Source organism: Mercenaria mercenaria, chromosome 11 (genome assembly GCF_021730395.1).
Source record: "Mercenaria mercenaria strain notata chromosome 11, MADL_Memer_1, whole genome shotgun sequence".
In the NCBI taxonomy this organism is placed as follows: Eukaryota; Metazoa; Mollusca; class Bivalvia; order Venerida; family Veneridae; genus Mercenaria; species Mercenaria mercenaria.
Genome location: NC_069371.1, coordinates 81535857 through 81562556, shown reverse-complemented (window position 1 = coordinate 81562556; position 26700 = coordinate 81535857). Strand labels below are relative to the sequence as shown.

The window sequence follows — 26700 nt, the reverse complement described above, 5'->3', positions numbered from 1 at the left end:
CATGTCCTGGAAGAATGCAGGGATGGAAGTCTTGGGCTCTGTATCCCTCAGTGATGCATTCTTTCATAACACTTAATTATTAGCTCACCTGTTGTTTTCTTGCTACTCATGGTTACCTATTAGTCAGGGTAGCCAACCCACGTGACTTGGATACTTTACACATGGAGAAAATGACCCAATTCAGGTGACATTTTGCCTATATTTTCCTTATCACTTGACGGATTTTCCTATAATAAGAAGCGTCGAAGACAGCAAAATGAGTGCTTTTATGAGTGCTTTCCTCCGCACAAATGCCTGCAATTAGTTCTCGGTACTTTTCTCAAACACTTTGCCCAACTAAGGAAGTGTGTACATTATCTACACAGTTTGTGAAAAGCAGTTTGGCAAAATGCTTGAGAAATGTGGCACACACTTTGTGCAGAGGAAAGCACACATTTTGCTGTCTTCGATGCACTTTATTTTATGAAAATCTGTCCAGTAATTAGAAATGAAATGTAGGCAAAATGTTACCTGAATCGAGACGTTTCTCCATATGTATGGTATCAAAAAGTCACATAATGTTGGCAGCCCTGTTAGTACAAGTAAGGGAATTCCAGCTTACCATCCTTCCCCCATCTTCAATGACTTCCTCTCATGAACTACATGATTAACCCTTATCATGCTGGACACGATTGATTCTGCCTTTGCGACCAGTATAGATCATGATCAGCCTGCACATCCATGCAGTCTGATCATGATCTGCACTGTTAGCCATACAGTCAGTGTCTTTTTGGTAAGCATCCCTTTTAACAGGTAATGATACCGCCCAAATTGAAAGAGGGACAAGTTCATTATTTAAAATTTAGCAGCGTAAGGGTTAATATTCAAGGAATCTAGTCTCTAATATCATCTCTTCACAGACCTCTTTCATAATTGTTCTGTAACAGATGTAAAAAAAAAGAAAAGATTAAAGAAAACAATTTCTTTGCTTGAACTGCTTGATGGATCTCCACCTAACCATGTTCAAGGTGTATAAAACCTGGATTAGACCAAGTTCAAAAGTTTAGCATTTGATTAGATGATTTTGAGCTCATTCTTGAAATTGACCAATGGCAAGGCTGGTTTCCAACATCGGAAGCTAGACTGTATTATCTTTGCATGGACCTTGCTTAATAGATTTCAAATAGTGCTCTGCTTTTCTCCATACAAATGTCAGCTTTCTCCTGAAGGTGAGCAGTTTTGTACCAGCTTGGCTCTCACACTCGTTAGAAATGAAGACACTATTAAAATTGTGTTTGTAATTTACTGTAGTCCTTTTCTTTTGATACTTTGATGTAAACCATGAAGCAACCAACTTCAAGATATATAATATAAAAAAAAATTGAAGCATATTTGCAAACATGTGCATGTGCCTCTGAGTATCTGAACAACTTTAAACTTTTGTTCATAACACTTGTTTTATTTCATGTTTAGATATTACATGAGAGCTCAAATTTCCCAGAATTAATCTTTGTTTTATAGTCTCTTGTATTTGAGATGAAAGCTCCCATGTAAAAATTTGGGAAGATGGATGCATATTGTAAGGAAGGAAAAAGCTTGAAGGAATCTCATTTACATTGCATTATATTTCCTTATCTGTTTTTGCAGTATGAAATACAGATACCAAGACCTGGAAATTATACAGTGAGAGTGGAGGCTTTCAATGATGTTGCTAGGCAACCAGTGTCTGCTTCACTTCCTGTTCTAGTTCAAAATGTTATTGAAGACGTTGACCTGGAAATCGTTGGAAACTTGGTGGGAAAGCGTACACAGATTATTGTATTTGTGGCTGGTTACCATGATTTTGTGGTAGACATTAACTACGGAGATGGCGAAAATGAAATTGTATACTCATCTGACCCTGTTGCTATGGCAACTGGTGACAGTGATTTTAAAGTTTATCTTGCTCATGTATTTGAAATGCCAGGAGAGTATAATATTGTGGTGAATGTGTCCAATAGAGTTTCCTCAGTAGTTTCAGCACGGTTATTTATACCTATTGAGGACATCACCTTGACGACACGGTCACCATGGGTCATCAGAAGTACCGGGCATGTGGTTGTTAAAGCAGTTGTCACAGGAGGACGAGACTTGACATTTATTTGGAATTTCTCAGATGCCAGAACATATGAGAAGCCTTTGGTTACAAGGTATATGTTTGATAATCATTATAAATAATAGATGTGCAAAAATGAGATTGATTTTGAAACACATTACTGCAGTGTCACTGTATAATGTCAGCTCTAAGATGCGTTGGTTTTTTCTGTATTATTTATGTTTACTTTCTCGTTGTTATCTGAGACATACCTTTCTTAGAGGTTCATATCATTTGCGTATTTCTATAGAATATCAAATTAAGTGCTGCCTATGCTTTATAAGAAAACAGTATCACACTGGGTCCTTCTGGTCCTTACTGTGGAAAATAGATCTGTCATGTTTTCTATGGAAATGTATCCTTTTTTGCATTAACAGTTTTACAATATTGTATTTACAGCTATCCGAACCAGACGTCTATAGCAAAACATTTCTACGGAATGTCTGGAGAGTACTGTGTGACATTTAATGTTACGGGATATAATTACCCCGCCCCTGGGGTGTATGCAGCACTAGACAGATGTTTCCTGGTCGTGGATCCTATAGACACTGTTAAACTATCGGCCAGTAGTAACTCCTCGGCTTTAGAAAGGAACGCTACAATACCGGCGGTGTTCACAGCCAGGTAGGTGATCTACATGACAGCATGAATAAAGATGAACAAAAAGTCAGTTCAGTAACACTAAAAAAATAAACAACTATATCGTAAATTTGTTGTTTTCTTGTGAAATCACACATCATTGTGTAGTTAATGTTACTGACTTTGAAACACATACTCCTCGTTTCTTTGAGTTGGAAACTGTGCATTGGGTGTAGAATCTTTTTATAGGAGGAAACCGTCCAGTTTGCTTGTAGAAGGTGTGTGGTTCAACACAGGTACCCACCCGTGCCTCAAATAATGCTGGGAGCGCAGCACCTTGGGTCTTCCTCTGCCATGAAATGCTTGAAAGTTGCAATGCATCTAATATGATGCTGAGGCTTTATTATTGAAATTTATTACATAAAACAATTCTCTTGTAAGACTTTTGTTTGATGCTCTGTTTTCACTGTTAGCAGAACTTGTTTACAGCAGTGATTTAAGGTAGTTCTGTATGTACAGATCAATGTTTTCTACAGTGTAGACTTTAATTAAAATCTGACTCATTAAAACTTCAAGATTTACTAAGAAAATTTGGGGGGAAAAGGAGATAGGATTGTGTGCTTGATTTTTTGCAAGCCTGGTTTAAAATTTAAATCTCAGGCATGTTTTGTAGGATATTTTCGCAAAGAGAAAATTTATAAAGGTATCACAATGTTCATTAAATTGGCAGGTTGTCTGGTTCCCATGTTGTATTTCTGTTTGACTATGGGGATGGTACCAAAGAAAAGGTGCATGGTACCCAGCTTTCACCCTGGAATAAAGATATGACAATGTTTGCTGAAGGAAGACATTCCTACAGATCAGGTAAATATCATTTTTAGCTCGACTGTTTCAAGAAAAACTCGTCCAATAAAAGGATATAATAACCTTACCAAACCTAAGCTTAAGTTAAGCTAAGTACAGCCTAACTTCACCTAACCTAAGCTAAGTACAACCTAACCCCACCAAACCTAAGCTAAGTACAACCTAACCCCACCAAACCTAAGCTAAGTACAACCTAAGTAAAGCTAAGTACAACCTAACCTCACCAAACCTAAGCTAAGTACAGTGTAACCTCACCAAACCTAAGCTAAGTACAACCTAACCTAAGCTAAGTACAACCTAAGTTAAGCTAAGTACAACCTAACCTCACCAAACCTAAGCTAAGTACAACCTAACCTCACCAAACCTAAGCTAAGTACAACCTAACCTCACCAAACCTAAGCTAAGTACAACCAAACCTAAGCTAAGTACAACCTAACCTCACCAAACCAAAGCTAAGTACAACCTAACCTCACCAGACCTAAGCTAAGTACAACCTAACCTCACCAAACCTAAGCTAAGTACAACTCACCAAACCTAAGCTAGGTACAACCTAACCTCACCAAACCTAAGCTAAGTACAGCCTAACCTCACCAAACCTAAGCTAAGTACAACCTTACCTCACCAAACCTAAGCTAAGTACAACCTAACTTCACCAGACCTAAGCTAAGTACATCATAACCTCACCTAACCTAAGCTAAGTACAACGTAACCTCACCAAACCTAAGCTAAGTACAATGTTACCTCACCAAACCTAAGCTAAGTTAAGCCAAGTACAACCTAACCCCACTAAACCTAAGCTAAGTACAACCTAACCTAAGCTAAGTACAACCTAACCTCACCAAACCTAAGCTAAGTACAATGTAACCTCACCTAACCTAAGCTAAGTTAAGCTAAGCTTACCAAGCTTACCTATCTTTATGCAACCTAACCTAACCTGTGTAATTAAAAGGTTAAAATTTTGAATCAACTGTTTCAAGAAAAACTCGTCCAATAAAAGGATATAATAACCTTACCAAACCTAAGCTTAAGTTAAGCTAAGTACAACCTAACCCAACCAAACCTAAGCTAAGTTAAGCTAAGTACAACCTAACCTCACCAAACCTAAGCTAAGTACAATGTAACCTCACCAAACCTAAGCTAAGTACAACCTAACCTAAGCTAAGTACAACCTAAGTTAAGCTAAGTACAACCTAACCTCACCAAACCTAAGATAAGTACAATGTAACCTCACCAAACCTAGGCTAAGTACAACCTAACCTAAGCTAAGTACAACCTAAGTTAAGCCAAGTACAACCTCACCTCACCTCACCTAAGCTAAGTTAAGCCAAGTACAACCTAACCTCACCTCACCTAACCTAAGCTAAGTTAAGCCAAGTACAACCTAACCTACCTCACCTAACCTAAGCTAAGTTAAGCCAAGTACAACCTAACCTAACCTAACCTCACCTAACCTAAGCTAAGTTAAGCTAAGCTTACCAAGCTTACCTATCTTTATGCAACCTAACCTAACCTGTGTAATTAAAAGGTTAAAATTTTGAATGAATTATGAATTTCCAGCAGTTGAATTTCCATTTAAAATATTTTACCTGACTTTGTATTACAGCATCTTCTTGAGAGCTTTGAAAAATAAGGTGATAAAGATGTCTTGAAATAGAAATTGTGACATTTTGTTTTCACAAATTTTTTTTCTCTCAAAAAATTCTTAGTGTACAAACATGAGCATTTCTTAACCATTTTCTAAATAATCTGTAATTTAGTTCTTGGATGTGATGTTGACCATGTAGAGATGTTATACATGTGATTGTACCAGTATGTTAGACTTCAGTGATTTATGTACATGCTTTTCTGTGTTGGATAGCAGTTCAATGTACTTTTTGATACAAAAAGTACTTATTAAGCTGGTGCGAAGTGGGTGGAAGAATTGCACTTTTCATCAGCTTCCGTAACAGATTATCAAACCAAGTCTTTTACTTTTTAGCTCACCTGTCACAAAGTGACAAGGTGAGCTTTTGTGATCGCGCGGTGTCCGTCGTCCGTCTGTGCGTGCGTGCGTCCGTCCGTCCGTAAACTTTTGCTTGTGACCACTCTAGAGGTCACATTTTTCATTGGATCTTTATGAAAGTTGGTCAGAATGTTCATATTGATGATATCTAGGTCAAGTTCGAAACTGGGTCACGTGCCTTCAGAAACTAGGTCAGTAGGTCTAAAAATAGAAAAACCTTGTGACCTCTCTAGAGGCCATATATTTCACAAGATCTTCATGAAAATTGGTCAGAATGTTCATCTTGATGATATCTAGGTCAAGTTCGAAACTGGGTCACGTGCCATCAAAAACTAGGTCAGTAGGTCTAAAAATAGAAAAACCTTGTGACCTCTCTAGAGGCCATATATTTCATGAGATCTTCATGAAAATTGGTCAGAATGTTCACCTTGATGATATCTAGGTCAAGTTCGAAACTGGGTCACGTGCCATCAAAAACTAGGTCAGTAGGTCAAATAATAGAAAAACCTTGTGACCTCTCTAAAGGCCATATTTTTCATGGGATCTGTATGAAAGTTGGTCTGAATGTTCATTTTTATGATATCTAGGTCAAGTTCGAAACTGGGTCACTTGCGGTCAAAAACTAGGTCAGTAGGTCTAAAAATAGAAAAACCTTGCAACCTCTCTAGAGGCCATATATTTCAAGAGATCTTCATGAAAATTGGTCAGAATGTTCACCCTGATGATATCTAGGTCAAGTTCGAAAGTGAGTCACATGCCATCAAAAACTAGGTCAATAGGTCAAATAATAAAAAAACCTTGTGACCTCTCTAGAGGCCATATTTTTCATGGGATCTGTATGAAAGTTGGTCTGAATGTTCATCTTGATGATATCTAGGTCAAGTTTGAAAGTGGATCACGTGCTATCAAAAACTAGGTCAGTAGGTCAAATAATAGAAAAACCTTGTGACCTCTCTAAAGGCCATATTTTTCATGGGATCTGTATGAAAGTTGGTCTGAATGTTCATCTTGATGATTTCCAGGTCAAGTTTGAAACTGGGTCACGTGCCTTAAAAAACTAGGTCAGTAGGTCTAAAAATAGAAAAACCTTGTGACCTCTCTAGAGGCCATACTTGTGAATGGATCTCCATAAAAATTGGTCAGAATGTTCACCTGGATGATGTCCAGGTCAAGTTTGAAACTGGGTCACGTGCCTTTAAAAACTAGGTCAGTAGGTCAAATAATAAAAAAACCTTGTGACCTCTCTAGAGGCCATACTTTTCATGGGATCTGTATGAAAGTTGGTCTGAATGTTCATCTTGATGATATCTAGGTCAAGTTTGAAACTGGGTCAACTGCGGTCAAAAACTAGGTCAGTAGGTCTAAAATTATTAAAATCTTTTGACCTCTCTAGAGGCCATATTTTTCAATGGATCTTCATAAAAATTGATCTGAATGTTCACCTTGATGATATCTAAGTCAATTTCGAAACTGGGTCACGTGCGGTCAAAAACTAGGCCAGTAGGTATAAAAATAGAAAAACCTTGTGACCTCTTTAGAGGCCATATTTTTCATGAGATTTTCATGAAAATTAGTGAGAATGTTCACCTTGATGATATCTAGTTAAAATTCAAAACAGGGTCACGTACCTTCGAAAACTAGGTCAATAGGTCAAATAATAAAAAAACCTTGTGACTTCTCTAGAGACCATATTTTTCAATGGATCTTCATGAAAATTGGTCAGAATTTTTATCTTGATAATATCTAGGTCAGGTTCAAAACTGGGTCACATGAGCTCAAAAACTAGGTCACTATGTCAAATAATAGAAAAAACAACGTCATACTCAAAACTGGGTCATGTGGGAAGAGGTGAGCGATTCAGGACCATCATGGTCCTCTTGTTTTCCAGTTTGCATTCTATGCTTCCAAAAGGACTATCTTAAAGATTTATCTAATCAGCACTCATGGAAGATGGGAGTTTTTCTTAATTTAATTTTTCACAAAGTAATTTTGTTTGACTTAATTAAGTTGTGGTTAAAATGAATAGTTGAGCTGTAGAAAGCTGATTACAAAGTTATATTGTGATTGCCGATAAAATTCTTTACAGTTGGCGAGTATAAGGTCAAGGTCACGGCATCAAATCCCCTTGGCAACGAGACTGCCTGGCTTCCACACTCGTTCTGGGTCCAGGAGCCGCCAAAAGACCTCTACTTTTATGAAGAATTAAGCGGTGAAAGATTAACAAGATATGTTGGCAGAGTAGGCGAACTTGTTACGATGGTTGCCAAGGTCGTGTCGGGAACTGATGTAATGTTTGATTGGAAACTTGGCGATCAGACAGATCTTGTTAAAAAAGGTAGTGTGTAAATTTTATATTTGTTGTGCAAAAATGTACAGTAAAAATACTACTAATGTTTGTTTTATTGTTGGGTATAATCTGCAAGCAGAGTGAGAGGTAACATTTTTAAATTGTTGTGAATATTAACATGCTTAATCGCAGAAAATATTGTTGGCTTAAGACGAGACTGCAGATACAGCTTTTATGTATTAAACCATAAAATATGGTGAAACAAATGAGTTTCAAGCTGGAATATTTACAAGAAAGGGAAAAAAATTTAAATAACAGTGTTTCTTTGTAAAGGTTTTTGTTTTCTTTAATGTTATAAGTTTAGAAAAAATTGTGTATGCATAGATTTACATGTTATGTTAATGCTTACAGGATCTGTGGTCAGTCATCAGTATATGACCGCAGGTGTGAGGACAGTCTATGTTACAGCTTACAACAAAGTAAGGACACTCACCAGAGCTGTCCAAGTCTTCATCAACTATGAAATTCAAGGTAAACTTTTTTGTGGTGTTTGTGGGAAGTCTTTTATCAATGGTCTACAGTTTAATAGTTTTCATCTTGATATATAATTATGTTCCTGTTTAACCCTTACCCTGCTAAATTTCTATAATGAACTTGTCCATCTTCCAATTTGGACAGTACCATTAACTGTTAAAAGGGGTTTTTACCAAAAATATACTGACTGAATGGCGAACAGTGCAGATCAATCAAGTCCAGCATGGTAAGGGCTTAAAAGGAAAGAATGCCTAACCATAGTTGATGTTATGTGAAAGTCATCGTTTAATCATACACAACAGTGAAAGAATTTTTAAAAGTGCACTGCTGTTGAAAAGGACTTGTATGTTTGAAATACATTGTATAAGATAATGGTTGACAATGGAGGCAGCTGTTTAGTGCTTATGACTTCATTAACATAGTACTGAATCATCTATTTGGCAAAATTATCACCGTTAAAATAGATTAATTTCTGTAGTGTCATGAGTTAAAGATGTAAAGAAATATGATATCTGTTAGAAAAAGTATAGAAATATTTTTACAAGAAATACCATTTAGATTAATACTTAACAATGAATTAAGTCTGCCATTTTGTTTTATGTTACCCTGGAAACAAAATGTGTGTTATTTTGATCTAGTATTGAAATGTTCAAAGTTTTCTTATTCCTGAGTCGATTTTGAAAATTCTTTCAAAACCCTAATTGATTTAAGAAGACCTAGCACACAGAGTGAACATTAAAAAACAACGTTCCAGAGCTGAATGCAAAACTGTAATTTAATTAAGTGTTGTACTTAGGAGCCTCTGGTTTAAGAAATAATTTATAGCAAACCGTGTTTTAACACTATTTTCACATGATAGGTGGTTAAACATCGGGCGTAATAATTTCACGATGGCACAGCCAAAGTGAAATTATTTCTTACAACGTATAAACTGCTGGAGTGTATAAATAGTGTTCAAACACGGTTTTGTTATAAATTATTTCGATTCTAATATGTCTTTTGTTGTAAAGTTTAGATAAAATATGATTTAACTGTTCATTGGTGCATGTATGGTGCCAAATGGTAGGTCATCAAGCTCCTTTGTTTATACACGCCAGGACCTGAAATATTAATACGTCTTCTGGAATAGTTCAGTTAGGGCGCAAATAATGGAGAATTATGCTTCACAGCTAATAACCAACTCCGTGTTTGTGTAAGTTAATTAAGACAGTTCTGCTATGTGACACTTCGTTTTAAACATGTTTTTAAGTAAAATATTCGATCAAATTTGAAAGCGCTATTACTCGATGCATACATGGCGCTAAATATTACATCCACGTGACGTCAGTATAATATCATTGTGATGATTAAAGTATTTCTAGAAATATTAGAATAGAATTTAATCCCTACCATCCTGGAAAGGAACACTTCATTATCTGTGGTCCAGGGAAGTGTTACTGACTTGCAAATAGAATAATCAGTTCTGACCAGAACCATAACAGTCAACTTAATATAAAATCTAGGTCATTCTTGTGAACATTGTTCTTGAGACTGGTATATAAATTTCAGTAGTTACTCATGAATCGTAATTATATACATAATTGAGCACCTGCTCAATTAGAGCTTTGCGACCAGTTTGGATAAATTGATAAACAAACAGTATGGTTGTGCACTGATCTGGATTCTTAATGGTCATAAAGCCCTAATGTTGGTTTTCACACAGCACCGCTTATATATGTGTTCATGTCCTTTTCAAGGGAGAAATAATTAGTTCTTCATACAAAAATTGCTAAACCTTGATCAGTCTGTTGCATAATAAAATATAAGTTCCTGCATTTAATTTGTTGGAACTTTTATTTTTTTCGGTAGGAATTTAACCACTTGGTGATTAAATAGACACCTAGCAGAAATAGTCCCATGTGTTTCTGGGACTACTTTGTGTATGAAAAAGGAACTAGAATTACTGCCTCACTTTGATCATAAGAGGTGACTAATAGGGTCTGAACACTTAGTTTTGCTGTTACTCTGTGATTCCAGCAGGTATAAAAGTTTTGATTCCATACCTGGTATTTTTATTTTGATGTAAATGAGATGTGAAACCAAGATTTTTAGTCCTGTTTGACGCTATATAACCTATACAGTGTAGTTGCGCCATAAAACGCAAATCAGTGTAGCAGAAATGAAACAGTTCAATATTTTAATCAAGTTTCTCACCAGTCTGTATGATGTGTATTTAATTTTTCAGTGGCAGGCAGCAAAAATGAATTAAAAGATTTTAATGCTTGAGTCACACACAGTTGGGATAAAAAAATTTCAGTATGATCATCTTGACAAAGTTTAGCCTGCAATGTATATTTGAAACAGAAAACTGATAAAATGAATGAAATGAAGTATTAGCCCTTATCATGCTGGACATGATTGATTCTGCCTTTGCAACCAGTGTAGATCATGATCAGCCTGCACATCCATGCAGTCTGATCATGATCTGCACTGTTGGCCATTCAGTCAGTATCGTTTTGGTATGCGCCTCTTTTAACAGTTAATGGTACTGTCTAAATTGAAAGATGGACAAGTTCATTATAGAAATTTAGCAGGGTAAGGGTTAGATATTGGAAAAAAGAAACATGAAGAATGTTGATTTTCTCCAGTATTTGAAAAGTGTTAAAACAGTTGACTCCCTTCTGCACAATAATGTTTGGTATTATATTAGGATCACTTGCAAAATTGATATGAGCCGCGCCATGAGAAAACCAACATAGTGGCTTTGCGCAGTCTGGTCAGGATCCATGCTGTTCGCTTTCAAACCCTATTGCATTTAGAGAAACCATTAGCGAACAGCATGGATCCTGACCAGACTGCGCGGATGCGCAGGCTGGTCTGGATCCATGCTGGTCGCAAACCCACTATGTTGGTTTTCTCATGGCGCGGCTCATATGTCAGTAAGTTTTGTACCATTGGTCACTTTTACAGCACCCACATACTGATTTTAAAAGAGGGAAAATTTCCACCTAAAAAGATTAGAATTTTTTCTTTTACAGCTATTCTCAGCCTTACCAATGTAAACAAAAACCAGTGTAAACAAAAGCGATTTAAATATTAATTCCTTCTGGAATACCCAATAAAGAAAATAATTATTTTTATATTGCAGGTGTAGATTTGATCGTAGAGAGACAGGTGATATCTGTAAAACAGAAGATGATGTACACTGCTGTGGTCAGACCCGACTACCCCAATATAGTGACAAGTTATCACTGGACGTTCAAGTCACCGACCAGGTCTCAGGGGCGTGGCAGTTATGGTGGAACACAGAAATACAGTTCCAAGCAGAGCACAGTACCTTACACTTTCCTCATGCCTGGAGAGTAAGTAAACATGATCATTTCCATCCATCAGATGTTCAAAGTTAATATTAGGTGTTTAATTACCCTAACATTTGAAGTACTGAATATTTACAACTAATTAGAAATGCTTAATATTTCAGGTGCACAGCTACCTTAACATTTGAAATGCTGAAAATTTCAGGTGCACATCTACCCTAACATTTGAAATGCTGAAAATTTCAGGTGCACAGCTACCCTAACATTTGAAATGCTGAAAATTTCAGGTGCACATCTACCGTAACATTTGAAATGCTGAATATTTCAGGTGCACAGCTACTGTAACCGCACAGAATGCTATCAGTAATGCTACCTCAGCTTCAGTGGAAATCTTCGTGTATAAACCAATCCTTTTTCCTGAAATCTTCATTATTAGTAACAAAATCAGTAGGCTGGTGAATCAGTCAATCACATTCAAGTATTTCCAGTACAGTGGAACTGATGTGAATATGACGTGGACTTTTGGAGATGGTTCGGACCAAATCATTACTAATATTCCTGAGGTAGAGCATACATTCACAAGGTAAATAGTTTATATGATGTTCTTATATGCTCAGGGATTTTTGCACAATTTATTGTTCATTTATTTACAAAACCTGTAAAATGTTTCTGACACTCATAACTTCTGCAGTTTCATAGAATAATGTAGTCCTGACTTGTTGGTCAGTGATTATGGTTAAGCAGTCCACTGTTGTCCTTTCATTGTATGATGAAAATGTTATATGTCCTGCAAAAAAAAATTCACATGGGCATAGGCTGTATGAATTATTCCATGCTGTGCCCTTGTGAATTATACTTTGTGGCATATAAGCAATCCAGGATGTTCAAGTTACCAAGGGCTGTTTGTAAAACACATACTCATTATGATGACCTGTCGGAGGCAGGGACTATAATTTTATATTCTGTCACCTTGACTGGGACCCCAGAAAGGTTCTACAGGCAATCTTTCTATGCAATTTGAAAGTCAAAAAATGTGTCAGTGTTTGACCTGAAACCATTTTCAATTTTAACCCTTATCATGCTGGACACCATTGATTCTGCCTTTGCGACCAGTGTAGATCATGATCAGCCTGCACATCTGTGTAGTCTGATCAAGATCTGCACTGTTCACTATTCAGTCAGTATCTTTTTGGTAAACACCCTTTTTAACAGTAACTGTTAATGGTACTTTCCAAACTGAAAGATGGACAAGTTCATTATAGAAATATATCAGGGTAAGGATAAAGGTAGTTGTGACATTACCTTTGACATTTTGACCCCAGAATCAGATTTATATGCTGATCATATGCTGTAATTCTCTTATGAAGTTTGACAACTTTAGACTAAAATATTCTAAACTTACTGAGCAGAAACAGTTTCCAGTCTCGAGGTTTGTTGTGAATTTTGACCTACTGACCCCAGAAACAATAGTTGGCATATAGTGACCACAGGCAGTTATACTTTTAAGTTTGACTGTTGATTCTAATCATTTTCTGGTTATTTATTGAAAGCCATCTGAAAGACAGACTGATAGTGAGCAAAACTAACCCTGACGCTGCTAAATTTCTATAATACGCTTGTCCATCTTTCAATTTGGACAGTACCATTAACTGTTTAAAAGGGGTGCTTGCAAAAAGATACTGACTGAATGGCGAACAGTGCAGACCATGATCAGACTGCATGGATGTGAAGGCTGATAATGATCTACACTGGTCGCAGAGGCAGAATCAATCCTGTCCAGCTTGATAAGGGTTAAATACCTCTCTTCTTTAAAGGGTTGCGTAACATTTCTCTCATTCTGATATGTCTTTTGTGTTACATAAATGATCAAACTTGATAGTACTTTTTATGCCCCCAAAGGGAGGCATATTAGTTTTCAACTGTCCGTCCGTTAGTTCGTTCATTAGTTAGTTCGTTCGTTCGTCACAACGTTAACTTTTTGCATGAAGGCACTTTACTCGCGAACCACTACACCCAGGACCTTCAAACTTCACATACTGATAGTACTTATTGAGTACACAACCCCTACTGACTTTGGGGTCACCAGGTCATAGGTCAAGGTCAACAGGTCAAAGGTCAAGGCGCTGCGGGGGCATTTGTCACCATTAGTGACAGATCTTGTTCATGGTCGCTATGCATTAATTTATACTCAGTATTATTATAAATAAACGTTACTTGAATAATAATTCATATTTAAGCTGAATGAAACACTTCTACATATTATTTCTTTCTTCATTGTCAGGATAACCAGTACTGTGTTTGCACATATTCACATACATTTACATTTTTCAGTGAAGGGGCATATAATATATCACTGTTAGCCCAGAATCCTGTCAGTTCGCAGACAGTACATAAAATGTTGTTTGTATTGAACAAGTCTTATTGTAACGAGCCAAAAGTCAACATCATTGGCGACACAGAAACAAAGGTTTGTATTTATTTTTCTGCGTATCTCAGACTAAGAAAGTTTGGTAGTTCGAAGGTTGTGTGTAAATTAGCAGGTCATACATAATGCCAGACATTTTTACATCCGATTTTTAATTCCATTCAACAGCCTGTCTGGCCATCCAGACAAACAGATTGATATTTAATGATTAATTTCATAGATCCTCGTTACTCTTTATGAAGGGGCCTCCCTGGCTGAGTGGTTAAGTAGTTATGACTTCAAATCACTTGCCCTTCCCCTCTGTGGGTTTGAAACTTTCTGAAGGGTGTAGAATTCTTTCAGGTGAGAAAGCAATCATCCAATTAGCTTACTGAAGGTCTGTGGTTCTACACATTTGCTCGACCATACCTAGACTAATGCCCAGAGAAGCATCTGCCACCTCCCACCTCCCAACATCAAAAGCAGGGAAGTTGCCATATGACATATCATTGTGCTGGTGTAACATTCAACCAAACAGAAAAAATTTTTTTTTTAAACTTTTAGCAATAATTCAGTTATCCCACAACACAAGATGATAATGTTAGGTGTTCTGCAAATAGAGTTATGCTGGTTACCATAGATACTTTAAGATGTCAAATATATTGTCAAAAAGCATCTTGAGGAAGGCTTGTAAATTAAAAAAAAGAGTTGAATTTGTGCTGAATAGTTTATGCCTTGAAAAATCTACAAATTAATGAACTTTATGCCATTTTTATGTCTTTTAAAATTTATGAATTAAAATTTTATACCAAATTAATTTTGCTTTATTTCAGATTGTATATTCAAGATATTTTACTGTTGAAGCTGATATAACCATGGACTGTAATCTTACCTCAACTGCAGCCTATCATTGGTCAATAGATGGTCATGTGACCTCTACAGCTGTGCAGATGGAAAAGCGTGTGTTGGTGCTGCCACCTAGAATGTTGAATTATGGGAAGCATGGTTTAAAATTTAAAGTAAGTTATATGTGATGCCTAGCCGTGTAAACATGTACTAAGCTGCAGTGTGAGATGGTTTTAGTGTCTTTAGTAATAATTTGATAAGAATTTCTGATTTTCCTCCTGAGTTTTCCTGGTTCAAGTTCAGTACTCTTGAAAATTATATCATTATTAACTCTAATCCACAAATTTGAAGCAGTTTATTTTTTCTTATAATCAGTCATTTTTCTATTTCTATAATACTGAAACAATGAAAAGATCAAGTGTAATAATTGCTTAGCATGAAAGTGGAAAAGAAGGAATGAAAAAGACTTTCAGTTGTAATTTAATTAAATTTATTTTTCACAGGTTGAGATGTTGGGTACTATAGTATATGCCAGTGCGTCAAGAATTGTTGAGGTAGTTTCAAGTCCTCTGGTCAGTAAAGTACATGGTGGCGTATTTAGACGTATCAGGAGCGAGGATGGTGTCATGATTGATGGTTCTGCTTCATTTGACCCGGATAATTCAGATCAAAGTCATCTGAGGTAGGGGTCATTTGATAATTTATGAAATACTATCAAACTTTGTTCACTCGAACTTGAGGGGACAGTCAGAATTTGTTCGAGCGATCAGCAGTTTGAGCCATTATAAATTATGCAGGGGTTTTGCCGAGACCTGATAATAAGTTCGAGGGAAGGATGGTGCTTTAACCATCCAAGTTCGAGCGAACAAAGTTGGACTGTTACACGACGCGAATGGATGCTCTACTCTGTATTTTGTTTGAATTCCAGAAGACAGTGTCTCCATTAGTTTCTGGCTGAATAAGTTTTGTTGAAGCCATGGGCTCATAAAATATTGTTGTTGTTGTTTTTTTAACAACTTTGTCTAAAACTGCTGAAACCTTTTAGTTTTACACAGTTTGGAGCAATGGTATCTAGTTATCTAAAGTGTTACTATTATCTGTAGGATTGATAATGTGCTGGGAGTTATGTCCCTTTCATTTTTGTTGGCTGTTTGCCAGTTTATGGAAATGAGGCATTGTGGGTAGACACATGCTTTCAAATTAGTTTATATGATGTTCTTATATGCTCAGGGATTTTTGCACATGCTTTCACTAAAAACAATCTCTAGTTTCTAATGAAGTAGTTTTATTGAACTTTTCTTACTGTATGATAATAAATTTAGTCTTTGGAGTTACAGAAAATAAAAAAAATTGTATAAATAATCTGTTCTTGTCTGTAGATGATGTTAGTTTTGTTGACAAAGCTTTCTTGGCATCTTTCGAGTCCTTGAACAAACAAAAAAAATGCATTGTCTTGAAGATTTTCAAAATGTTGAAATTTATTTTGCAAAAAACAAGAGTGTTCAAAAGCAAAAAGCGAATTAAAGCATGCATCATAAAGAAGTGATTGGGACGGGAAACTGGAGTAGAATTTTACGGCATCATCTCCGAGTAATCACTCTTATATCATCACAACAGCTGTAATGAGTTTTGTCAATTGATTCAATAGTTTGTTTGCTAATCTTTTTGCACTATTATTCAGAGAAAATTGTTACATTGCGTGCATTCACTTGGAAAAATTATTATAGTATGTGATCTTTAAGTCTTGAAAATGCGTTAATATTCGAGACATGTCCTTGCCTGGTTTTTGTTCAAGTGAACACACCCTGAAGCTGGTATAAAACCGCAGAATAAATTTGTTGAAGTTAATTTTGAACAGGCAATTTGAAATTGTGCAGAATAAAACTTAAAAGTTCATTTCATTTTATTTTATAAACAGATTCTGTCATGGAATTTAGACGGCTTTCTGTTCAAGCAGAACAGACTGGGTCTGAACTTAAATTGAACTGTTACATATTTGTTCTAACATCTAACCAGTTTTTACAGAATGGTACTTAAGACAGCTGTAACAAAAAGAATATAAGATGTTTGGTCTCAGTGTGACATACTGGATTTTCCACTTTGTTTTATTCCAGGTATAATTGGAGGTGTCATTATCTGAAGGTAGACGGAACATATGGAGATTCCTGCTTCCTGAACTACACTACCCAGGATGCACCAGCAAACATTACCCACAATGGTTCATGCAACATTTCCATGGATACTGCAGTTTTGTCGTTTCCAGGTGATTGCCTTGTGATGGCATCAAATTTCACATTTGAATTGACGGTATCTGCAGATGGAAGACAGAATGGAACCAGTTTTCAAACAGTTGCCTTGGAACGAGAGAATCCTCAAATATTAAAGTAAGTTTCCTTTAATTGGAGTATGAGCATGTGTAAAGATTTTCATTTTTATACTACTAGTTTTGTGTTTGTTTGAAACAAAGCAAGTAATTCCAGCAGACATTTAGATCTTGAGATATATTTTACCCACAGACTCAAAGCTATTTTTTTACACCTTGCTTCAAGTTTGTAAAACTGACTTTTGAGACCAGTCTTGAAATACAACCATACCATTGGTCAATTTCCAGTTTATGTTCATAAACAGCCAGTCAGATGCTGGAGTTTTGAGACTGGTTTTCAGTCCCATTTTTATACGCCTGTCTCTGAAAGAGCAGGGCGTGATATGTGAACACCCATGGTGGCAGATGGCCGGGAGTGTGGTCGGCGTCCAAAGCATGTCCGCTCTTTAAGTCAAACAGTTTTCATCCGATCTTCACCAAACTTGCTGACAATGTTTGTGAGCATAATATCTTGGCCTAGTTGGATCACCAGCCAAATCACCCAAGAAACTCTTGGATTATGACCCCTGAATTACTTGAAAAACTGAATTTAGCCTTGTCTGTTCTCTTAAGTTGAACCGTTTTCCTCCGATCTTCACCAGACTTACTGACAACGTTTGTGGGCATTATTTCTTGGCCAAAATTGATAACCAGCCAAATCAGCCTAGAAACTCTTGGATCATGGCCCTTGAATAACTCAAAAACTGCAAATTTAGCCTTGTCCGCTCTCTAAGTCGAACAGTTTTCATCCAATGTTACCAAACTTGCTGACAATATTTTAGGGGATAATATCTTGGCCAAGTTTGATAACCACCCAAATTGCCTCAGGCACTCCTGGGTTATGGCCTTTGAATTAGGCAACTTGACATCAGAGACTTTCACTTCTCGGAGAATGTGTTTGAGATGAGCACAAAATCATTTTATAGCCTTTGTACCAGATGGTAAAATTTGACAGCGATCCTGTTATAACCTTGGGTGTGGTAAGATCATATGACAGAGAGCATTATTTTAGATATAAGCTACGTTTAGACAGGAAAGCCTCAAACTCAAACTAACAACATTGCAAGTGAGGTTAATTACAGTTGTTTATCTAGGAAAACTTAAAACTATAGTCGGATTTGCTTGAGACACCACATCTATTTGAAATAGTGACCACTTTCATAAGATATCACTATTTCAGTACTTATCAGTGTTGTTAAAGAAAAAAAATGGTTGTGTTATGATACCACATTTTGCCCTTTCCTGAGGTGGTCTGATTAATGCAAGTTGTACTATAACAACATTGAGAGAGAAGTTATATACAGTCACTTAGGCTCAAACTAACAACATTGAGAGAGAAGTTATATACAGTCACTTAGGCTCAAACTAACAACATTGAGAGAGAAGTTATTTATAGTCGCTTAGCCTCAAACTAACAACATTGAGAGAAAAATTATTTACAGTCTCTTAGCCTCAAACTAACAATATTAAGAAGGAAGTTATTTACAGTCACTTAGCCTCAAACAAACAACATTGAGAGGGAAATTTATATACTGCCACCTAGCCTCAAACTAACAACATTGAGAGGGAAGTTATTTACAGTCACTTAGCCTCAAACTAACAATATTGAGAGGGAAGTTGTATGCTGTCTTTTAGCTTCAAACTAACAACATTGAGAGGGAAGTTATTTACAGTCACTTAGCCTCAGACTAAAAACATTGAGAAGGAAATTTATATACTGCCACTTAGGCTCAAACTAACAACATTGAGAGGGAAGTTATGTACAGTCACTTAGCCTCAAACTAACAACATTGAGAAAGAAGCTATACACTGTCTTTTAGCTGCAAACTAACAATGTTGAGAGGCAAGTTACTTACAGCCACTAAGCCTGGAACTAACAGCATTTAGAGGAAGTTATTTACAGTGACTAAGCCCAAAACTTACAACAGTTAGAGGGATGTTATTTACTTTCACTAGGCCTCAAACTAACAACATTGAGAGAGAAGTTATTTACAGTCCTGTGCTTTAATCACTTGTCAGGATGTATATTATGTTTATATTTTTTCCACTTCTCTTACTAGATTTAATGTAAATTTGCAAAACATTAGTATGATATAACTGATGTAATCAGAAGATTTATGTGCATATTTTCAGTGTGAAAATAGTTCGCCCATATAGTATGATGGACCCAGTCAATCCAGACAGGAAACTGTCATTTTATGTGGAATGTACAAACTGTGAAAAGAAAGGTACAAAGTATGAATGGAGGATCAAACACCTAGCGGGCTACAACATTCACAATTACGCTAGAGCTCATGATTTACCGTAAGTCTTGCAAACTTTTCTTTTGCGTTCAGTATAGTTTTACAATATTACTATGCCTATTACATAAATATGAATCATTACATTGCAAGAAAAAGTATATAATAAGATTGTTACTTGTTACGGCATCAATTTCAGTGGACACATTTAATGACAGAGTTGCATGCATATTTATTCTTGTGCACCTAGCCTGTTGAAGCCTGGACATCTGTTAGATTGAACCATCAAGCTGAGTTGTTAAAGATGGCATAGAAACATTTTTCTTACAGTTGTGTTGATAAAGATGGCAAGATTTACAAGCTACTGCTTGAGAATGAAACTGACAGTGATCTGACTGTAAATAAAGATAGAAACCCTACACTGGAGGAGAATTTAAGTAGAGGAGATATAGACGAGGCAGCCCAGGAACTATGGCCTTTTACTGTTGGTAAATACCTTGCAAATCTGTGTCTTAATTCCACACATATTTTTTTCTTGTTTGATTTTGCAGTAAAAGGCACAGTATCAGGTTAAAAACTGTACATATTATGTGTATATAATCCCTCCAGGAGCCCCCTTGGCTGAGTGGTCAAGTGGTTGACATAGAATCACTTGTACCCTATCACTATTGGTTTGAGAACTCACTTAGGTATAGAATTCTTTCATATAAGTAAGCCATCCAACTGGCTTGTGGAAGGTTGATCCCTGCCAGTGCTTGAAATAATGTTCTCAAAATGCAGCCCTGCCATTGGTCAATTTGAAATTTGTTCTCTGAAACAACCAATCAGACGCTTCAGTATTTAGACTAGTCTCCAGTCTCAGGGATAGAGACTTTCCATAATGTTCTCATGTTTAAATCTTGTTACAACCAGAAAAAGACTGGTACCAACTTTTCCATGATCAAATTTATGTATTGATTTGTATTCCAGGCCCTGATTTCTTGAAAATACTCAGGTTTGTTAGCTGACATAAGTATGTATATTCTGAAGAAAAGTAAAATTTAAGCAAAATGACATACTTAACTCTATTAACAAACTTGAGTATTTGCGTGAAATTGAGGCCTGGATTCTTTAGTGTTAATCTGAGATTTTGTTTTTAGACTAAAAAAAAAATAACTATAGATATTTCGTATTAGGTTCTGAGGTTGACTTGGATATGACAACTACTATCCCACTGTATCCCTATGGTCGTATATCAGAGGGGAAATCCAGTACAGAAAATAGAAGACATAGGTCAGTGGTGAAAGATCTAAACAACATTGATTATCTGAGGGTTGAGGAACAGGCTGATAGTGCTAGAAGAATGAAAACAACTCCTAGAAAACTGGATATAGGTATGTAATATTTCAGAAGACTGTTGTTAAAACATTGTCAAAGAACTTTTTTGGTAGCTTGGTCATGTGACTAGAAAATGTTAGCATTTTATTGGAAAGCAACGGCAGGGTCGAAAGACTTTATAACCAATTGCTGAAAATATAAACAAACAAGAAATTACATTTTATGTACAGTGTACATAAGGAAAAATATGGCACTCACATTAATATAGCAAGAGCCATAATATCAATTTAGAAAGTAAAATACTTTTTAAAGCATAATTCTAAATTTTTGTGCAGTTCAGTGTTTATAGTATCTGTAATTGTACAACTTATGTTCTCATGATTTCAGTGGAAGAGAAGAGCTCAAACCTGGGTAGAGGTGTGACTAGGTTCCAGGTACCAATAGAAGAGGGGACCCCAGGAGAATCCGGCAGCTCTGGTGGCAGACAGTACTGTAAGTTTACAATTTTCTGTCTTGAGTTTTTCTGGCCAAGAAGTGGTTTCATTAATTTCTGGAAAAAAAAAGAGTAGAAGTTTCCAATCAGAGGGGGTTGGGGACTCTGGAACCCCAGCTTCTTTCCCTATAGCTAAAATGTTTTGTATCAGAGGATCCTGCAGACCCCACTTCATCTTTCAAGTGCTGGCCACTCAACCTGGGGGTCATGGGTTCGAGCTCCACTGGGGTCACGACCATGTCTTTTCATATGACACCAGTACTGGTTTTTCCAGTGTTTCAAATAAGCTTTAAGCTTTCATCACAATTGAACTAAAACAAATTAGTATAAACTGAACTTGCACTACCTGCTTCACTAATTAAAAAAAATCCTGATTGGCCTGAAAAAACTTTAAAACTGTTTTTATCAATTTGTATACCTGCAGCTGTAACAGACTTGTGTATCAAAATCTGTTTATAATTTATATGCATTACCCATTTGGATGACTTATCTCTCATCATTGCTTATCTTCATTCGTTTTAATCCGAACTGAGAATCAACTTGCAGCCTATTCATAAGTGCTTTGATTATTTCAGCAATTGGTACTTTGGGAGAGGAACCAGGTGCTAACAGGAATATGGTTCCCGATCCAGTTGATGGTATGTTTCATTGTGTAGCCAGAAATATTATATATTTCATTTTAAATAAAATATGTGTAAGTTAATTTATAGATCCACAACTAACCCATAATGTTAGAATACTGTTGCTGATTCTCTCATAGCGTACCAGATAGGAAGCATTCATACACAAGAAATAATAACTAATCAAAGTCAGAGAAGAAAGTAGATTGAATTTATGACACCTGGTTTTGAGATCAGGTATCTGACTTCTGGACTGAGTCTGTGCTTGTTTCCATGGAAACAAAGTTACAAGATTAAAAAACTGAGCTTGAAAGCCAGTCTCAGAATGCAACACTGCGATTGATCAATTTGAAGATTTTGTTGAGAATCAGTCAGTGGCACCATAGAGATAGACTGGTCACAAGTTTGGTTTTCCTATGTGTCAAATCGAATTGATGTTGGGCGACCCTAGAATTCACTAGGGATGCGACTCGCAAAGAAAAAAATATTGATATTTCAAAATATTATTTAGTGTATACTGTTCCCAAGTATTTACAAACAGAAAAACCAAATAACTGAATAAATCCTTATTTCCCAAATGAAAAAGACACAAATGTGTGAAATACCCATAATGCAGTAAGACACATGAAATTGTGTATATGTAAGCACTTTTCCAGCGTAATAACCATGAAGCACAAATATAATATAATCGGTCCTGACACTTAGCAACTGAACAAAACAAGTGTTAAGCAGTGTTTTTAAATGAAATGATCATTGAGTAATTTTGTAACACATACAAAAAAAGGAGACACAATTGGACATTGCCTGTGCACAAAGAACTACTAAATACCCCAAGACTTGCCCGACAAGTTTTAAAATAAAAATAGATTATCTACATTGATAAGGATGAATGTATATATGAGACGGGTAGGTTTGACAACCTATTACGGATGCTGTCTACTTCACTTGGTACTGCATTGAGTTAAAATTGTTACGCATGCGCAGAACTATGAAAGACAAAATATAAATGATATATCATTTGTGAATTTTACATAAATACATCTTTGTACAAAAATATTTTCCTGTAGATACGAAAATTGAACATCTGGGATTAAATTATTTCACAAATAATGCAAAAAAAAAAGCGGTTAATTTACTCATATGGAATCTGGTTCCCAACCAGTGGCAGAAAGGACATAGTAAAATTATCTTGAGCTTACAGAAGGAAAACACTATTTATAAATAGTTACTTACAGACACAGTCTGTATACTTACAGACACAGTCTGTATGTGTCGCAACATGATCAGGCTGCATATATTAGGGTATCTATATTCATTTCATTAACAGATCTATCATGGTATGTCTTTTAATATTTTCAATTATATCCAGAGACAGAAAATGAAGACAGTGGATCGGGAACAATATTTTTAGACAAATTAGTAGGAAGTCGTGAAGACAACTTGAGACAGCGATCTATTCTGGAGTTGCCGATGATACGTGTTAATTTACCAGAGGAGCAGACGCGGACTGGATTGAATGGAGAATCTCTAGTTATAAAGCCAGGATTTCTAAAACAGGGTTTGACCTACTTTCTAGAGGTCAGGGTCACTGATGAAGGTAAGAACTGAAAGCAAATTGTTTGCTAGTTGAAATAATATGAGCCGCCAACATAGTGGATTTGCGACCAGCATGGATCCAGATCAGCCTACGCATCCGTGCAGATTCTGATGCGTCTGGATCTATGCAGGTCGCAAAGCCACTATGTTGGTTTTCTCATGGCGCAGCTCATATACACTTTTGTCAGTGATGTGCCTTAATTTGTTATTGATGTTATTATGCCCCCCTCGAAGAAGGAGGGGTATATTGTTTTGCAGATGTCTGTCGGAATGTAGATCAATTGGTTTCCAGATGATAACTAAAAAACGTTGGAGCCTAGGATTATGAAACTTTATAGGAAGGTTGGTTTTTACCAGCAGATGACCTCTATTGATTTTGAGGTCAGTTAGTCAAAGGTCAAGGTCAGAGTGACCTGGAACAGTTAAACGGTTTCCGGACAATAACTTGAGAATGCTTGGGCATAGGATCATGAAAGTTCATAGGGAGGTTGGTCATGACCAGCAGATGACCCCTATTGATTTTGAGGTCAGTAAGTCAAAGGTCAAGGTCAAAGTGAACTGGAACAGTTAAACCATTTCCGGACAATAACTTGAGAATGCTTGGGCATAGGATCATGGAACTTGATAGGGAGGACCAGCAGATGACCCCTATTGATTTTGAGGTCAGTAGGTCAAAAGTCAAGGTCAAAGTGACCCAGGACAGTGAAACTGTTTCAGGACGATAACTTGAGAAAGCTTGGGCTTAGGATCAAGAAACTTAATAGGATGATTGATCATGACTAGCAAGGGTCAAGTTCACATTGACCCAGAATAGTAGAACTTTTGTGTGCAGTGACCAAATAATTTCTGTTCCTTGTGCAATTACTGAATGCATCAATGGGGGCATTTCGTGTTCTACTAGCTCTTGTCAAATGTATGTAAGCAAAGGGTCTTAGCATAGGTGATGCTCTCGAGTGTCTCCCACACAACTAAGAGGTCAGTGCAGGTTCCTCCTCCTTAAAAAGAGTGCTTTTCATGTGTCATTGGCATTCATTGCTATTCACCATGAACATTAAAGAACCAAGCTGTCAAAAAAGTTAGGGCTAAGTTAGCAGGTTATGTCTATGGTTGAAATTTTTTTAATTTCTGTCTATATCTCTTTGTTTAGGGGCTTGTCTTTTTGTTTAGGGGCTTGCCCTCATGCTGTTCCTCAAATGTACTGGTAGAGGGTAAATTTAGCACCATAAGCAGTTTCCGTTGTTGTATGTAAAGCACTCCTGAACATGCTTAACATGAAAAGCATGCAACATAAATCTTATAAAATAACAATGATAACTAAGTGCCAGCAACCACAAATGGCACACCTTTGTCTTTTCATGAGTTGTTTAATCAACACATAATTATGCATGCTTCCAGTTGTTGTGCATACTTCAGCTTACTGGCATATATTGCGGGAATCAATCCAGTACAGCTTTTGTTTCTATTTATAGCATTACAGTATTTTGTAGAATTTTTTTTCAGAAAGCTGATTTTCAGCAGGGATGTCTTGTCGAATTACCTATGTCTGTTTAAACTTAGAATCCATTAATGGTGAATTTTAAAGCAAATTAAAGGCAATCTCTAAAAATCATTAAAATGCATAGCCTTCATTGTGCTGTGTGGTATAAAAATCGTATCTGTATCTGTACTGTGCTATGGGAGACTTTTTCTCCCGTATTTTCAGTATATCTCCCGGTCTCCCACCGGGACATGAAAAACTAAAATAAATTCAGAAAAAAGTCATCTGTCGAAAAATCGTATCGGACAGTAGGCAGTTGTAAACATGTGCATGCGAGATTTTAGACTGATTCAATAACATCAAAGTCGCTGATCCAAAGTTTTCAAAACAATATGAAAACCAGTCTTAAAATTACGTCATTTTACCGCCACCTGCCAAAGTGTACGTACTTTCGTTTTCGCTGACCTCAATATTTATCGAGCGATCAGAAAATGACAGTTTAGTGCTTACACTAAGTTTAAATGAGTTTAAATACTTGCACTACATGCAAAAAATAAACCACGATTTAACAAAAATTGGCCAGTTAATGTCAGAAACTACACAGAATTTCGGACAAATATGAATTCGGATAAGTGAATTTTATGAAATAAATTGCAATTCATACTGCCCTTAAAGAATTCATGTCATGTTGCAATAATTAACAGGAGAAGAATTCCCAGTTTAAATACACATAGTTTTTGTGCCCCCCATGAGTGGTGGGGGCACATAGATTTGGTCTTGTCCGTGCATGCATCCGTCTGTTTGTCCAAAGTTCGTGACGCGCCTAGCTCAAAAAGTATTTGATATAAATTGATGAAACCTTGCATGAGTCTTTATCATGATATGAAGTTGTGCACCTCCTATTTTTCGTCTGGCTCCGCCCCCTATTTTTAGAGTTATGGCCCCTGAAATAGTCAAAAATGCACATTTTCACCTTGTGACACGTCTAGCTCAAAATGTATTTGATATAGATTCATGAAACCTTGCGTGAGTCTTTATCATAATATGAACTTGCGCATCTCCTATTTTTCGTCTGGCTCCGCCCCCTATTTTTAGAGTTATGGCCCCTGAAATAGTCAAAAATGCACATTTTCACCTTGTGACACGTCTAGCTCAAAATGTATTTGATATAGATTCATGAAACCTTGCGTGAGTCTTTATCATAATATGAACTTGCGCATCTCCTATTTTTCGTCTGGCTCCGCCCCCTATTTTTAGAGTTATGGCCCCTGAAATAGTCAAAAATGCACATTTTCACCTTGTGACGTGCCTAGCTCAAAAAGTATTTCATATAAATTGATTAAACCTTGTATGAATCTTTGCCATGATATGAACCTGGCACCTCCTATTTTTTGTCGAGCTCCACCCTCTATTTTCACAGTTATGGTCCCTAAAATAGTCAAAAATGCACATTTTCACCTTTTGACGCACCTAGCTCAAAAAGTATTTAATATAAATGGTTGAAAACTTGCATAAGTCTTTATCATGATATAAAGTTGCACACCTCTTATTTTTTGGCCAGCTCCACCCCACTACTTTTAAAGTTATGGCCCCTGAAATAGTAAAAAAATGCACATTTTCACCTAATTATGTGCCTAGCTCAAATAGTATTTAATGTAAATTCATGAAAC

At 36.4% G+C, this 26700-nt stretch overlaps 1 protein-coding gene across 1 annotated transcript in view; it reads left to right on the top strand.

Moving 5' to 3' along the window:
• LOC123531250 (polycystin-1-like) overlaps window positions 1-26700 on the top strand; it is a 243770-nt gene that overhangs the window by 180866 nt on the left and 36204 nt on the right. Inside the window, exons 14-30 of the mRNA XM_053518239.1 lie at window positions 1627-2168; window positions 2513-2737; window positions 3423-3556; window positions 7645-7893; window positions 8257-8376; window positions 11507-11720; window positions 12004-12258; window positions 14007-14142; window positions 14913-15098; window positions 15429-15607; window positions 17040-17309; window positions 19421-19591; window positions 19858-20015; window positions 20703-20900; window positions 21232-21336; window positions 21913-21975; window positions 23327-23554. Coding sequence (XP_053374214.1) covers window positions 1627-2168; window positions 2513-2737; window positions 3423-3556; window positions 7645-7893; window positions 8257-8376; window positions 11507-11720; window positions 12004-12258; window positions 14007-14142; window positions 14913-15098; window positions 15429-15607; window positions 17040-17309; window positions 19421-19591; window positions 19858-20015; window positions 20703-20900; window positions 21232-21336; window positions 21913-21975; window positions 23327-23554 — 3433 coding nt within the window. The remainder of the gene's footprint in view (window positions 1-1626; window positions 2169-2512; window positions 2738-3422; window positions 3557-7644; window positions 7894-8256; window positions 8377-11506; window positions 11721-12003; window positions 12259-14006; window positions 14143-14912; window positions 15099-15428; window positions 15608-17039; window positions 17310-19420; window positions 19592-19857; window positions 20016-20702; window positions 20901-21231; window positions 21337-21912; window positions 21976-23326; window positions 23555-26700) is intronic.